Source organism: Hipposideros armiger, unplaced genomic scaffold (genome assembly GCF_001890085.2).
Source record: "Hipposideros armiger isolate ML-2016 unplaced genomic scaffold, ASM189008v1 scaffold_453, whole genome shotgun sequence".
Taxonomy (NCBI): Eukaryota; Metazoa; Chordata; class Mammalia; order Chiroptera; family Hipposideridae; genus Hipposideros; species Hipposideros armiger.
Genome location: NW_017731803.1, coordinates 1,043,716 through 1,060,931, shown reverse-complemented (window position 1 = coordinate 1,060,931; position 17,216 = coordinate 1,043,716). Strand labels below are relative to the sequence as shown.

The following is a 17,216-nucleotide window of genomic DNA, read 5'->3' as shown; positions in this document are numbered from 1 at the left end:
TATATTTTTAAAGCCATGAGTTCATACCAAAACCAATTCACCAAACAGTCCACTCTAAGTTTTTTTATTATACATTTGATGGCTTTAAATTTTTATTTATTTTTATTTACATTCACCACAATACAGTGAGAAAGTCAGGTTGAATGTTTTTCCTGGCCTTGTTTAATTTGAGCTCATGAGGGTTCCTAACTTTTACAAAGACAACAAATAATGGAGGCAGGCACCAAACCCCACTCTCTGTCCACGTTTACTATTTTTGTCTTTGTGTCCCTCTTTCTAAACCCATGGGAACTCAATTCTTGAACTTTATCTCCATTGTGCATTTTTTGTTTTAATTTTTTCTTTAAACAATTAATAGTATGACTTAAATGTAAATTGATGCAAAGTGGTTAATTATTTTAATATTCAAAATAAGGCAAAAATTTGAATGATGTACAGGGTATCATGATACCGCCTCTTTAGTAAAACTAAATTAATAGAAAACATGAGATTTGTGAAAGGGAGTGGTTATTGGATTTTGTTATCTTAATGAGATTTGCATTCCTGAGAAGAATAAAATCATCACCCTGATTCCTAAATATTTACTAAATATCCAAGTATAAATAGTGTTGCTAGGTAAGAGAGGGCACTTTTCCCACCCCTGACTCCCCATGAACTTACCTAATTTTGGATGGCAGAGTGTGATCATTTGCTAAGGCCAAACACTAATAACAAAGGGGGTTAATTGAGTTAATGCCATGTGAAATTGCAGCAGCCACAGTCATACAAATGATAATGAAATCTAACTGGGTTTGTGTTTTGCTATGTAGACATTACTTTGTGATTTGAAGGATAATTGCATGCGTTGCTTCTAAACAAGTTTGCTCTATTCTGTGTCAAAAGTGCTTTATAACGTCCTTAACATGTGAAGAATATTTCAGAAAATGGAGTTTTGCTCTAGACTGCTCTGTGGGTATCTGGTTAGTATGCTGAATATTTAGTAGCTGCTAATGAGACACCTATCAACTTATTAGTGTCCAATTTTCTATTCTTGCCTGACATAATTCTATGAGAAATCTTTGGAGACTCTTGTACCCAACAACTGTCCTTAAGAGATACCCAAATCCACTCTGAAATAAAAGCTTCTCTGATTGATTTATAGCCATGTTAAGACAAGCACACCATCTGTACCTAATGACTTGCAAAAAGGATCTTGAACTAAAAAGTCATCGTATCTTGTACATAATTACTTTTGGGGGGAGGGGCCAGATCTTACATTTATCAAATATTCCTTTTGCAATATCATTTATTAATTGGCAATTTTCTCCTGTGTTAGATAATTTCTTTATGACTTTGAGTAGCTTTTTACTTAAATTATAAACCACTTTAAATATATTTTTTTCCAATTTCACTCATACGAATATCATTTTGATAATGGCCCAGGAGACCAACCTTGTCAGACAACATTGATTTAGTTTTTATTTCCTTTCTTTTTATTTTTCTGTTTTCAGTCCCTTATTCAATTCACTTGCAGGAACATTGATTTTGAATAATATGGTCATGATGTCAAAACAGTACAAATTATACCCTGCTGCCGTCTGGAATGGTGAAAATAAAAGCTTTATTTACACTGTTTTCTTTAAGAATAATAAATATTTTCTCCCCTCTTCAGGGACTATATTCTGGAAAGAAATGGTTCTTGTTTTTTAGCCTGATAGTGTGGTTTATTCTGAAAGATAATGACTTGAAAACTCAATTGCTCTTCAACAACGTAGCATATACTCCAACCAGTAAAACTTTGGCCACCCAGCCTCTGTGACAGGGAGCTGTCTCCTCTCTCAGACAAAGCTATCTGGGGTACTCATTACTTGTTCCATATTACAGAGGGGACCCCTGTGCAGCCTAAGGTCATAGACTTGTTATACTGAGTCTATTTATGTCTAGTTCTCTGGTCTGTGGACTGTATTTTGGTGTCTGATTGAAGCAGAAGTGCTACCATTTTTAGCCCTTCCTAGATAATTAAATGGAAATTATAGAAGGGTTAAAATCATAAACATTGTGCTGAATTTGAGCTCCCTAAAAGTTATTTGATATTTACAATCATTTTCACAGCCTTCCATTTCACACATTTCTCATCCACATTTCATTGGCTAGCATATGTGGTGGAATTCTGTCTCTACCTGGAACCAATGCTAAACAAATGAGAAGCCAGTTGACATGTATCAAAAGGTGGATTTTTGAGATATAGAACTATTTTAAAATTATTATATCTCATGGAACTTTAGCCTCTAGTTATTTCTGCTTAAAATATAAAAATGAAAGATACTTAAGTATTCTTATTTTTTTGTTGTGCCTTCCATTATGGGATGATTCCAATTAAGAGTTTTATCACTGTTCATGATGACTGTTTATTCAAATTACAGCAACTGGCATAGAGGAAACATGAGGAAGTAAAAATACACCAAATCTAGAGTTAAAAGAGGTTTTTGTTTTGTTTTGGCTTGGTTTGTTTTGCTATATGTATGACCTGGAACAAGTAATTTAATTTCACTGAGTCTTTGTTTTGTGTCTACGGAAAGTGGTAATTTCTACAGAAAATAACCATCCTTGTCTGTCTTGAGACAAGGGCCCTTATAAAGGTCAAATGGTTTCAGTGTTTTCAGCCATTCACAACAAAGCTTTGCTGTCCCAAGTATTTAGAGTTGTTTCTAAAGTTCACTTTTGGGAACAAATCACATGACAATATAGATTTCTTTTATTTATGCTGTCAGTTGCTCAAAGAGCTTGAAATCTTGTTCAAAGAGAGAGAGATGAGGGTTTTTATGAGCTGTGAAGAAGTTACTTGACATAGATGCCGCCCTCTAAATTCACTTGCATGTCTAGATAAACCTTGTTTTTTTATTATTTGTGTAAAATATTTTCCCATTTATAGTTTATTGCTGCACATTTTGTTACACCAAGCCTTAGACTCATATGCTTTGTTCTGTTTAAATCTATTTTTGGAGCTTGGGATAAAGTAAGTACATCTATGCTAATATTTTACTAGATACCAGGCACAAGCATCAGGGAATGCTAGGCACATTTAATGCATTATTTCATTCAGTCCTCTCATCTTACTTGCAAATAATCTAATTATCCTGTAGATACAATTAATCACCATATAAAGATTCTCTAGATTATGTCATACCCGATGCCTGGCTCAGTCCTGGCACAGAATGCATAATGCCATCTATTGACTATCCAATACATTTTTAAAACTAATAGTTTAAAAGCTCTTTTTTTAATATAATGCAGTTTTCATAAGACCCATATATTTAAATTTTCCAAGATAATTTTTTTTTTACTTTTTCTTAGCTATAAAAATACACTGCCTTTATATTGCATAAATTAGTACTGTTCTCTGACAGGTGAGAATGCCTTTCAATATATTTAAAGGGTCTAGCACCTTTATTTAAGAAAAGATTCTTTATATTATCCATCTAACATTTGACATTTTTATGTTAATGAAAACTTCCCTTAATCCCTTCATCCTTAAAAAAAGTAAAAAACCTTTTGTACTTCTGTAAGATTACATAGTGAATGCCTGAAGCTTTAAGATATCCAGCCACCGAGAAACCTTTGCTCCTGTCAGTGAAAGAAGACCCAGTGTTTGCCTCAAAATACAACTGAGTGATTCACTTGGGTTTTATCATTAGTTTGAACATCAAGAATTCCATTACAGTATTCTAAAGATGAGATAGCAGAGTATAGATACCTACTCTATTGTGTTCTTTTTAGTTTCATTGTGCTTTCATGTAAGGTTTTTGTTATGTGGTTGCAGTTTTGACTTGTAGGAATTTACAACCAATACATGAGGGAAGCCTTCCTGTAAAATTAGGAAAGCAGGAACTGAGTTGTGTGTTTCTAGTTCAGCAACTGTATTAAGTTAAATAAGGAACCAAGTATAAATCACATATCTCAACCAATAAAAATCATTTGCTAAATTAAATAAAACTTAGGACTATAAAAATGAAGTCGTCATTAACACCTATTTTTGTAAGTCTGTAAGTCTAATGCTACTTAAGACACTGTAGAAAAGAGAAAGAGGCTGTAAGATATTTTTTTGCCTCTTAGGCTTATATTCAAATGGGAGAGGCCAAATTGATAGCCACAAAACACTTAAAAAATGATTAGCTGTTTCAGTGAGTGAAAGTAAATAAACCTATTAGGAACTCAAAGATGCCACCTGAGTGAAGGTGGAAATGTTGGCCCTGATTCCCTAAACGTGTCTAATAGCAAGGGTTTATTGAATGAACAATGTGATGATTAAAGAGGAAATAACATATAGCCCCTGCCTCAGTGAGTTTGTGAGTTCAAGCTTGTGCATTGACTATAATAAGGGGTTTGTAGAGAGCACCATTGAGGACTTTTAAAGAGAAGCCATGATGAACTGTTTGGTACTCAGAAAAGTGATTCAAGGGAATGAATTCTCCAAGAAAAAAAAAAAATGCTTACTCTTCCTCCGGCTCTGATTTTGCTTTATTGTCAATTTGGTGAGAATGATAATTCTCCATATTGTCAGTACTATATAAATGATCAGGTCTACTTGCCAAATCTTTTAATATGGCTTTGGGGAGAGGATACTCTTGATGTAATTGACATGATTTTTCTTCAAAACCACATTTGTTGTAAATCTGAAAAAGGGGAAATGTGGTACCATGGCAAACAGTTCTTCACTGAAAACTTGAAATCATGTGGGACCAGAGTCAAAACACCAGTCTGGTTGAATTCACTCAGAGTCCCAGCAAGACTATGCAAGAACTGCTGGGAGCCACCTTGGAAGGAGGCTGTGGCCTCAGCAGCCAGTTTAGTTTTGTGGTTTCTTATCAAGTAAGAGAGGTGCAGTGTTTGTGGAATTGGAGCAGAAGTAAAAGCATCATTAAAATTGTTTATGGATGAACAATGAAAGTAGTTTAACTGAGCAAATTATGCAAAAGCTATTACTTGATCATTCACAGATATCTAAAGCATGACTCCCCTACAAAACAATGGCAGACTACTCTTCATACATTCCTTTCAAGCCCTAAGTAGGTCAGGGACTATTAACAGAAGTTCTACAGCAATGGGAAGTTAACTCTGGAAAATGCTGATGTTCATTTTTCTCTTTCCTTAATGGAACTGTAAGTTTCATATCGGCATATTTCATTAAGACACCAAACAGATTCAAAGAATGTGCTATATTTCCAGGTCTATTATAGCTGCCATTCCAAACAAAATATGTATGACTTCTACGATTCACTAAGCACAAGTATGTAGTAATATGCCCTTTAATGGCCTCTCAAAATGACAGACCAAATGGCTTTGTGAAGGTCAAGCCTGATTTAAATTGTTGATGAATTAATAGCTAATTCTGCATGATTGAATATTAATATGGAACAGTGATATTAAGGTACTTTAAAGCTTAATGAGCACATTAATGAATAGGACAAAATGTTTTTCTTTTCACCTCATGTACAGGTTTAAAGCTACTAACATATTGACAATTTAATTGTTGATAGCTGCTTTTTTTCTGTAAAAGTTTATATGGTTAACGTATAAAAGGTATTGATTTTTTTCCCAAGTTCCTGGTACCAAACATTTGATGAGCTGTCAAAATTGATGTTATCAAATGGCACAGGCAGTTTTATAAAAATCACTAATAAATGTAGGGGTGAAAAAAAAAGCAATTAACGTTTTCTAAACTACGCCTACTGAGATAAGCCTTCCAATTAGAAATTTCATTATTTCTACAGTTTGTTTTATGTTGAATACTGAGTTTTATTGCCAAATAGCTGACAGTCAAATTGGAAACAAGCCACAACTGTCAACGTGTAACAGCTCTGGCTATTTGAATCTGTTACAAGTGTGATGTTTCTCATGAAAATTTAATGAAGAAAGTGCATTCAAAAAGGTTCTGTGCAAAAGGGGGATGGATAGAATTTAATTACCCTTATTAAAAATAAGAAAGCAGCACGCTTTACAGTTTCTGTCCAATTATTATGCAAGAAAGATTATCTTTGTTGTGCGTTTGTGTATATGAAAAGGGGCTCTGCAGTGTTCTTGATGAGCCAAAAAGTGAAAAAAAAAAAAGGGCATGCAAATGCATTAGCCTGCTTTCCATAAGGCACAAGTCAATTTTGTCAACTCTTCCCTAGGTAAGGACTTCATTTCTTCTCAGTGGTTATTCTAGATTTCTTTGGTAAGAGACTTTAGTACTCAGCTTACACAAGTCCTGGACACTTTCCACTGATGGACACTGAGTATTTGCTTGGTTCTTCAGAGAGATGAACTTGTAGAGGAAAAGTAATGACTAGCAGAGCCATGTAAACACATGCTAATGTAACTGGTAGTCCACCTGCAAGGGGAGACAGAGGTGCTGGGAAATACAGAAGCAGCTCAGGAATCCCAAGATGATTTCTAGTTAACCTAAGTGGTTACTTTACATATGGAAAATAACAACAAAATCTAAGAGCTTTCTTAGAAACTCATTTCTAGGTGACTATAGCAGTGTAGTTGAGTTTGGAATACTTGAGATAAATTATTTTTATCCTTCGAAGAATTTTATGTCATTAGCTGCCAAGTGTTTAATAATATAATGCATGTGGTACAACAGCTATTGATCTTTTTGCTTTATTTTTCTTTTCAAATAAAAGTAGAACTACACTATAGATGTAAATTCATTGACAAAACCTTTAAAGCCATAAAGAACAGGTTGATTAAATAAATGGAATAGATTATTAAAATTAGCATAGCCTACTTTGCAAAATACTCTTTATCTGATTGGTAAGTGTTAAAATTCCCTTGGAGCCCTGAAAAATCATCTTGAAATTGCATTCTTAACCTCTCTTTCTGACACTTGTCTGCTGTAGACCTCTGCTTGGCTGACAAAGTGTAAGCATTGAAATAAACAGAATGAATTACTGCTTCCTCACAAGAACCCTGTCTTTCAACTTAAATAAAATTAGCTCTTTGAAGTTAACTAATATATATATATATATAATATATGTAATATACATATATATTATATATCTATATATATTTATAATATATAATATATATGTAAAAATATATAATATGTAATATAAATATATTACATATATAAATATATATTATATAATATGTAATATATATACAGAGGGTGCCAAAAAATGTATACACATTTTTAAGAAAGAACAAAAATATATTAAAATTGTAATACTCAATATATAACAATAACAAAAGATGAATACAAGTCGCATTTGACTTCTGAAATTACAAGGTGCTCAAAGTGGTTACCATCAATGTAATTTTAATTTTAATACAGTTATTTTCCTTTCTTAAAATGTGTATACATTTTTTGGCACCCTCTGTATATATAATATATAATACGTTTATAATATATATTATATATATATATATAAAGCATATTTTGGTGTATATATATATTCCGGAGATACCAAAAAATGTATACACATGACTTGTATTTGTTAATTTGTTATCGGTATATAAAGAGTATTACAATTTTAATGCAGTTTTTTTTTCCTTTCTTAAAATGTATATACATTTTTTTTGGCACCGTGTGTGTGTGTGTGTGTGTGTGTGTGTGTGTGTCTTCCAGTATCCAGCTTAATTGCTGGTGGGAAAGTGGTCTTCTCTTGGGAATCCAGGTTTCACCCCAGCTTGCCTCAGCTATTTCTTTTGTTTTATTTTTAGATCTCCCTTGGGAGAGCCAGTCTGCACTCCTCCCTATTAGACCCTCAGTTTCTCTTAAAATGACCTGGACTTGTTCAGGGTACCTTCTCTTTTTGGAAGCTTTAATCTATGGTAGTATGTTGACATTCTTTCACTATTCACATTCAGAATCTCTTCAGTCCTTAACTATACCTCTGATCAGCTCTCTACTCGAAGTACTTTCCTACTCTGTGTAGTAGAAAAACTTCTTAAGCAGTGGAATACATTCATACTTATACTTGGGAATACTAGCAATCCAGACTGCCTTGATGTGTACAAATGAGACCTAGAAGAACTCATCATGTAGAGGGATAAACTGATGATAACCAAAAAGTATAAGACAGATTTAGGTACTCACCCCCACAGTAATTCTGAGGAGGAAAAAGTTAAATACACTTGAGAGAGTTTAAAAACCTTTACAAAGAAGGTAATTTGCGCTGTGTGGCTTTCTAGAGACAGAGTACTCAGTGGGCAGGATTTGTCTGGAGAATAGTGAGAATTTCAGTGTGGGCAGAAATAAAGTATCCTATGTGGGAGGTCATCCATGACAGACTGGGAAAAATGGCACTTGATTTAAAAGAACTTTGCTAGCCAGATTTAGGAGATAGAGTTTACCCCAAAACTATAGATGGGAGACAGTGTAGAACACCTAGATTTGAGTAATCACAATGGAGACGTCAAATGGAGCCTTTTTCCTAGAAATTATAAACTCACTTAGACTTCAGCAAGACTCCCAGGATCATACCAACAATTATAGAGGGCATCCAAGGAAAAGCTGTGTGTCACATCTGATGATTTCTGATTTTTTACTCACTGGTGTTTGTGCTTTTGAGTCAGTTTGGAATTGGTTGCTCATGAATATTCATCAGAAGTCATGAGGGAGTGTTGATTAAATTAACACTAGGCCCAATTGGAAGTCAACATGTTTTATAATGGTCTTCAAACAAACAGCCAAGTTGCAATTTAAATAATTATCAATCGTATAACTAAACTTCCTTCAGTGTCAGAATACAATGCACCTTTCTAATGCTGGTTGGAATTGCTGGCAATGTGGGTTATCAATGTGGGTCATGCTTGGGGATTTCAGAGAACTTTATTTTCTCAAGAACTAAGATCTGGGACAATCTTGATGTGGAATAGGGAGGAATGAACTTTGGATGAGTTGAAGAGTCAAAATTTAGAAACTTCAAATTTGAATGACCAAAAACGCTGCAGACCTTTGGAGAATGGGGGATGTATTTTCTTAACCTAAGGAATGTATGCTTTTGTGTTGCTTTTTTTGTGTTGCTTTTGTTCTTCTTTCAAAAGAGGAACTCTCAATTTTCTGATTAATTAAAACTCCCTACATAGGAATTCATTCAGGTTGAATATCCTGCTTGCATGAAAAAATATGTACTTTTATTTAAAAGTTACAATAAAAATACCAGATTTGAATACAGATAGGTTAGTCCACCTAACCTGCTTGCTTTTCATGTACCCTCCAAGCTAGTTCGGCTGGATCCCAGGATTTATCCTCCAGAAAAGTTTGCTGTCTTAATGCCTATTTTTGTGATGTTCCCATGTTTCTAGACAACTGGACTCACTTCTGAAGGCCCATTACTGAGTTTCCTCTTGGTGCTCACTGACCTCCTCAGACCGACATTCTGCAATTGTTCCTCCCTCTGTGCTCCTAGAGTACTTGGTGCATCCTTTCATGATGGGCTTTATCACACATCTGAGGTCTTTGTTAGGCTGTTGGCCTCTCTCTTACTTAGACATGTACTCTTCTGACTGTATCCTAATCTTACAGGGCCATGTTGCCTGGTTTGTGTTAGCTTTTCAACAAATGCTGAATAAAGGGGAAGATTAATGAGCAATATCTCTTTAATCTTGGGCATCTGACTTATTAACATAATGTATGTCTCACCTTTTGTCTTGCAGAGGATCAAATTCCCAGGGGCTTCCCTACCATTGACATGGGCCCACAGTTGAAGGTGGTTGAGCGTACACGCACTGCCACCATGCTTTGTGCAGCCAGTGGGAATCCGGATCCAGAAATCACTTGGTTTAAAGATTTCTTACCCGTTGACACAAGCAACAACAATGGCCGTATTAAGCAGTTACGATCAGGTAGGGTCTTGTTACTGTTTCCACTAACTCCTAGAGAATTTTTTTTTTTTAGCCTTCTCTCTCTTGATTTTTAATTTAATTTTATTTATTTTTAATTTTTAATTATTGATTTTTCTCCCTCTTCTCTTTCTCTGTTATTTAATGTGTTGTCCATGTTTGTGATGTCATAGCCTGTTTCAGAGTCTGTCTTTTTTCCTTCTCTCTGTGTTTTGCAGCTTCTGTTTAATCCACATTGCTCACTGCTGTGACTGTATTTTTGATAATTTTTTTTAATTTACTGCTTTTCCGCAGTATTTGATGGATCCATTTTCTTTCTTTCTTCTTTCTCTGTTTTCTTTTGAAACAAATGTATTTCAACATTGGACTTCATTCAGAACTTGCAAGGAGTTCCAATGGTTATATCCATTAAAAACCAAAATGTTCATATGAAACACTAAAATTATTTAATTTTATTAAAGTGTGTTTTCTCTGCCGTTTCTACATTTGAATTCATCAAAGTACCAAAGTTTAGTAAGTTTTGTCACACCTGCTTTCTTTTCACTGATACATAAAACACAGAAATGTTATCTCATGAGTAACCAGATGTATTTTTTTAAGTCTTTGACAAAGTACCAAAGAAAGGAGGGAATTTTTATTCATATTATTATTGTATTATTGTGAGTGAGCTTTTTTTACACATTAGCCACAGTAGTGTGCGCGCACACTGAAAATTTTTGAACCCTCCAGTGACTGGATCTACAGAAGTCTGCTTTTGGTGTAGACTCCAGCTTTTGCTGCTTTCTCTCTCTCTTTCTCCCCGTTGCCCTTTTCTCCCTCTCCCATCCCCATCTCAAGTTTATTCCTTTGCTCTCATTAGATTAAAAATAGAGATAATTCTAAATTTCTTAAGTTTTAGAGCCTGCCCCTAGTTAATTTCATGGGGACATTTACTAATAAACTGTTTACTTTGCTATTGGTAGTAATATTGATGTAGAATTCTAAGTTGTTTAACTGCCTGTCTTCCCAGAATTCTCAGCTTTTGACCTGTCCTGTGATGTTAAAGCGTCTTGTTAACTGCCTCTTTTGCTTGTTGTCAGCAGAATTGTGTAGATTAGCATTCTGTTATTGTAAATAAAGAAGTAATTATTCACATGTAACATAGATATTTAGTATATAAAGCTTTAACTCTGAAAAATTTGTACCAAATTATAAGGAATATAATAATATTTTTATGCTGTCTTTCTTCTCTCCGTATTTAAATCTCCAGAATCTATTGGTAAGTGCTTAGTTCTGAAGCGCACTTCACCCCCACTAATTTCCATATTCAGAATATTATTATTATTATTATATTATTATTATTAATAAAATGCATGGCATGCATTTTACTAACTGTCAGAGTAGACACCAGATCTCCGTAGTGGCGCGCACACGCACACATCCACAGAATTGTTATTGTAAGAACACTGTATAGAAAAATAAAATAGTACACAAGTTATATCACACAAATATAGCATAGTAAGTAGCATAAGATATCCAATCAACAGTGTTTGTTTCTAATTAGTCTTTAGTATTTTCTAGAACAGTATATATATATATGCATATCTATATATATACTTAAATAGATTAGTCAGAATTTTTCTAAATTGTCTTTAAAAATATTGTTTAGTCCTTTTTTTTTTTTCTAAGAATATGAGGCATATAAGATATAATTCTAACCCTATATGACCCCAGACCTAAGAACTCAGTTGCTTCTCTGAGAAAGGCAATGCTGCCTATTGTGGTCTTTGCCCTCTGTGGTATAATGCAACTTGCTTTTACGATCTCATAATACTATCTAATATATTCCTGTTTTACCAGTATAGCAATTCAAGTTTCTTTTAAGACCTTATTTAATTCTGTAAATCTAATTTAATTCTTCTCCCCAGCCCTAGCCTCCTTCTTCTCGTACTAATGCTTCTTCTTTCTAATCTTATTTGCATTCATATTATCCACCCAGGTGGTACACCAATAAGAGGTAAGAGTGCTGAACTAACGTTCACAGAATGATCTTACTCATTCTTTCTGTCCTTTCATCATTTTCATCTTTGTCCTGTTTTCAGAATCATTCCAATAATGTCCATCAACTTCATAGTTTTTGTTTTTTTTTTCTTCGTATGGTTTGGTTATGATCAGTGACTCTCATATTGTGAATTTTCCTTTCCTTTCCCTTTTTCTCTTTGTTTTGTTCATTTCTTTCTTTATGAAAATGATTATTTAAGTTGTGATATGCTTCAAAGAAAGCATATCCCGGTCTTTAGACCACAGACCAGTCACAGCGTACCATCTGTCCCTCTTTTTTTTCCTTTTCTTCTTCTTCCTTTTTCTTTTTTTTTCTTTTTTTTCTTCTTTTTCCTTTTTTTTTTTTTTTTTTTTTTTTTTTTGTCCAACCGGAGAAAAAAAAAAGATCATTTTTTTCTTCCTTAGCTGTTCTTGTTCTGGACCAAAGCCAAGATGGTCTGGAGAACAGTGGCAGACATGCAGAAGACAGCCTGGAACACCTGCTTTTTGTCTTTATCTTTCAGAAGGTTTTTGCTTTTGTTCTTCAATTCTTTTTTCTCTTAATGTCTTAAAAGTCAAAGAATGACTCCCCTTTCCACCTGATCCCACTCGCCTACAACCTGACAGCAATGCTTTTTTCCCCCACTTACTTTTTTTCTTGGATTACTCGCCTCTGGATTTTTGGATCTTCTGTCCTTCAGGCTTTGGAAACAAAAAGGTGCTCAGAATTCTTGGTGGTATGTGGTATTGCTGGTTTTTCATACTTTGACTCAGTGTTCATTTCTTTTATAATCCTTTTGTATTTTTCTTGGGGTTTTGTGACACCACACTGCTAATCCCACTGGTGGATTTTGATGGGTGTCTTAGGGGATCTGTCCCGAGGTCCTCAAGCAGTGGTTGGTTGGCTCTTCCTTGCTGGTGTAGGCCGTGCTTTTTAACTTTTTTAAAACCTTCTAATTCAACTACTCTTTGTTTTTCAGCAAACGTAATACATGATTGTAAGTCGTGGCAAACTGTCTTTCTTTTCTTAAAAATCTGCATGTCTTAAGGGAGTTTTGTTTCTTTAAGTAATATTTTCATAATATATAATGACTAATTTTAATTTTTTGCTTTGTGCAGCCTTTTTGTACTCGCTGCGTATTTTTGGCTTTCTTCAGCAGAAGACTTTCTTGAAAACCCGGCCTGGGTTTTTTTGAGCGTACCTCTCTTTTGCACCACTTTTGATACCAAAATGAAACAAAACAAAACCAAAAATTAATCTTTTGTTTTATTTAAAAGCCATACTTCCTTGAAGCAGTCTCACCCATCTTCATTTTATTAGTCTAGGAAATAAGAGTGTTAATTATGACTAGAATTCTTGCTTGGGGAAAGAGATATTGTTTATTTATTGCTAGCATTGATGATGTAAAAAAAAAGAAATAATCTTTATATGTTTTTCTCATCGCATCATTTTCTGTCTGTGCACCTTAGCAAGAGATTGAATCGACGTTGAGTGGACCTTCGCTTTGCAGGGCTTTTCATATTGTTAAGAGGTTTAGTTTTCTGAACTGAGAAAGCCTTCTCTGACCATCTTTTTGGCAATATATTTTATATCCATACAGGCGCCCTTCAGATCGAACAGAGTGAAGAATCTGACCAAGGAAAATATGAGTGTGTTGCCACCAACAGCGCGGGCACTCGCTATTCTGCCCCTGCCAATTTATATGTCAGAGGTAGGAGTGACATAACCCTGGCATCGTTTCTTCATTCAGGCTCAGGGAGAGTTGAGATACCCACAGGATCTGTGTTGTGATGTCAGGATTTAACAAGATGATAGTTAACGGTAGCTGAAGCAGTTTAGTAAATAGAGAATTAAAAATTTTAACTGTGTTGTTAAAAAAAATTTGATCACTTTTGAATAAAATCTGCCCTGAGTCTTAAAGTTTGTAAGTATATTTGCATTTTTACTTCTTGATTTCTGTTTTTACTGCCTTGGTTGAACTATGCTTTGAATTTGTTGGAGGTTTTCTTCTTCTTTCCCTTCTTTTTTTTTTCTGTTGCTCTTTCTCTTCTGTTTCCTTTTCAAACCCTGAAATAATTGCTTGGTGTGCTACTAATCAGTTCTCTGTGCAACTCCAAGCCTAAAGGTGTTAATGTCCTCAGGACCTCTGCTGTGGAGCTGTAAGGATAAAGCTGCTACTGAAAAACCAAAAAGCGCTACATGCAAATAGCACAATTGTATTTTCTTTTATATATATATATATATATATATATATATATATATATAACACGTTATTATGCATATGCATACATCTATGCATATATATACACATATTTTTTTAAATTATTGAGTTTCTGAAAAGTATAATCTTTTGATTGCTATAGAATACTGATTGTATTTTAAAAACTACTATTAGTTGTCCCTGGGATAAGAATGAATGTGGATACATTCCTATTTTCTTATAAGTAATAGCAATGATTGAATTTTGAGCTTATGAAAGGTTGCGCCTTTCATTTCAACTAGAAAGAAGTATTTCTTCTTCCCTGGAGTTTTCAAAGCCGGTTCCTGTAGTTTCTTTGTCCAGTGAAAATGCTCTTATTACAGGTCTACATGTCTATGAATAACCACAAAAGGCGTGGGTGGGGATGGGCATAGATAAAAGACAGACAGGGCTTTAAGTTACAATAGGATAGGTTCCCGTAGGATAATATCTAGCTTGATTTTGAAATTTTTGTTTGAAATAATTTTGTTTCCATGGGGATGTTTCTCTCTCCTATGTTTCTCTGGACCCTGGTGTGGGAAAATATGAAGAAAACCATTTCTTCTCCAAATTCTTTGAAAGTCCTTAATCCTTTTTTTCACAATGGTGACCTCCTTTGCTGCATGAGGCATGTGTATCTTCTTCAGTGGAAAAATTTCAAAATGATGCTAGTTATTGTTTCTAATATCGTGTTAGTCGGTGAGGTATTGCTAACTTTTTCAGCCGAGGTAGGAAGGATTAACTAAAGCAAGTAAAAATGTTCAAGTAGCAGTTGAAAGCCTTGATATGGCCTTTTTACTCTCTCTGTGTTTCCCTTGTTTTTCTCCTTTCCTCATTTCATTGTGTTCTGCATCAAACCCCCTACATCCCTCAGAGCTGCGAGAAGGTTGGTGTGTTTTTTACTTTTTACCCACCTTACAAAACTATTAATTAAACCAATAACAAAGAATACAAATGAAATGAATGTAGCTGCATTGTGGTCTTCCTTTGGTTAATGGTATATTTTAGCAGAGAATGCCCTGGCTATGGCTTCCGATGCTTGCTGGTGGTATCTAACTGTGGTGCATGATGGGAGAGAACGTACCTGGGTGCATGGTAACTGGTAACACTTAACTCTCTCAGGTTCCATGAACCTGGTCAGTGTTCCTGCTTTCCTTCTTGCTCCACTCTTCCCGTCTCCTGCCCCACCTTTAATTTCTGTCTCACAAGGATGCCTGCTGCCCACAGAATGACGTTTTCTAGTTGTTCCCCTAATCCCAAGCATGAAGACTAAACTCTCCTCCATTTTTCTTGATGTGTTCTTTGACACCTCAGAGTCTACACTGGCTCCTGCTTGCTTTGTGGAACCTGTGAATTGGCTGCAGGAGGCATGCTTAGCTCTCTCTTTACTTCTCCTATGCCTGTTGTTCACCCATGAGGCCATCGCAGTGATCCCTCTTGAATCAACGGAGGTTTATTTCAGCCTTAAGTGCAGCCAATAAGTTGATGACAGAATTATTTGCTTATTACCTCTTGGGGTTATGAGGTTGTTTGTTTATTAACTTATGATTTGAAAAACTACTTTCTTATCAGTATTTAGGCTATGCTCCTAATGATTACCTCTTGATCTAAGATACTCATGGTGTAAGGTTTTGCCAGTAAAAGCGCAACATGAAACCCATTCGTCTCTGACCCTCTCCTTGTACCATGTCCAAGATACATGTACTTAAACACACATAAACATGCAGAATATCTGAAGCAGGAACACTGAACTGTAATTGCTTGGTAATTTTTTTCTGTGTTGTGTTGCTTTAATATGGCCTCTTCTCTGAATGTCATGTCCCATTGTATGTAGATGCAGCGTCCCTCCATTTGAATGTAGGCATAACGAGCCTCTCACTAGATGTTGTCATCATCAATGTTGTTTTACTTGAGATACGAACTGAATGGAATTCTGAATGTGAAATACCCAGCTCCCTTTCTAAATCTGCAATCCTCACCTTTGACAACCAAGCTTTATCTAATATCTTTTTTTATTGTCAACCCTATCGTCCCCTAAATTTCTGTCTCAATCCCTGTACTGTACCTCCTCCCTTTGTGATTAGTTCTGTTACCCTGTTATTTCCTCCTCTGTCCTTGTCATCTGGGATCCCAGCCTTTCCCATTGTCCTAAGCACGGGCCTTGAGACTTCATCGTGTGCATGCTTTGCATGACCCGATCTGATATCTCTACGGGCGTTGGCTTTGTTTCTTCTTCTGTGACTGAAAATCGATCTGTGTGTATATTTCTGTGTGCGTTCCAGTTTTAGTGTGAGGTCTTGAGGCTGCATCTACTCTGAGTCTGAAAGCAAACAAATTGTACTTTCAGTATCCTCTAGATGATGTTTTCCAGGGCTGTGATGTGATGGTGTGGTCCCACACATGCATTCACAGCAACTGGAAGTGCACAGCATGGAAGTTGGTTTTGATACCCAACTTAAACCTGCTGGTGACCTTCCGGCCCCCTTTTCCACATATACATGCATGCATAGAATCATTGTTATATGCTTGGATGTATATGTTTGTGTGTTTATCTTATGCATGATGTTTGTGTATTGTTAGTTTGTAGATAGTTTCTTTGTGGGGCCCTTGTAGGTCTGAATCTATTTTTGTATGAATGTGTCTAAGATATCAATGACTAAAGTAAATAATTTTTTTGTGTTATAGACACATACCATACTTGTATGGTCTGTATTATCCACAGATTTTCTTTCTTTTGTTTTTGAACAATCCACAATATGTTCCAGTTGTTTAATTGTGTCTCTACAGTGCATGTCATGTGTTTAACAAGCCATTTTTTTCTTGCTTTGTATATTTTATCATCTTCCCTTGTGTTTTCTTCTAGTTCGCCGTGTCCCACCAAGATTCTCTATCCCACCCACTAATCATGAGATCATGCCAGGTGGAAGTGTTAATATCACCTGTGTGGCTGTGGGGTCACCGATGCCTTATGTGAAGTGGATGTTGGGGGCAGAAGATCTGACACCTGAAGATGATATGCCAATAGGAAGAAATGTCCTAGAACTGAATGATGTAAGACAGTCAGCAAATTACACCTGCGTTGCTATGTCAACACTGGGTGTCATTGAAGCAATAGCACAGATCACTGTCAAAGGTATGCTCAGT

General features: G+C 35.3%; 1 protein-coding gene across 41 annotated transcripts in view; it reads left to right on the top strand.

The window, feature by feature from the left end:
- PTPRD (protein tyrosine phosphatase receptor type D) overlaps positions 1 to 17,216 on the top strand; it is a 693,301-nt gene that overhangs the window by 479,757 nt on the left and 196,328 nt on the right. For 20 of the 41 annotated variants that reach the window (XM_019665783.1, XM_019665786.1, XM_019665794.1 and 17 more), the window contains exons 5-10: positions 9,628 to 9,816; positions 11,063 to 11,071; positions 11,792 to 11,809; positions 13,434 to 13,544; positions 14,947 to 14,958; positions 16,936 to 17,205. In XM_019665783.1, coding sequence (XP_019521328.1) covers positions 9,628 to 9,816; positions 11,063 to 11,071; positions 11,792 to 11,809; positions 13,434 to 13,544; positions 14,947 to 14,958; positions 16,936 to 17,205 — 609 coding nt within the window. The remainder of the gene's footprint in view (positions 1 to 9,627; positions 9,817 to 11,062; positions 11,072 to 11,791; positions 11,810 to 13,433; positions 13,545 to 14,946; positions 14,959 to 16,935; positions 17,206 to 17,216) is intronic. The other 21 variants (XM_019665823.1, XM_019665800.1, XM_019665795.1 and 18 more) reach the window with 8 other exon arrangements.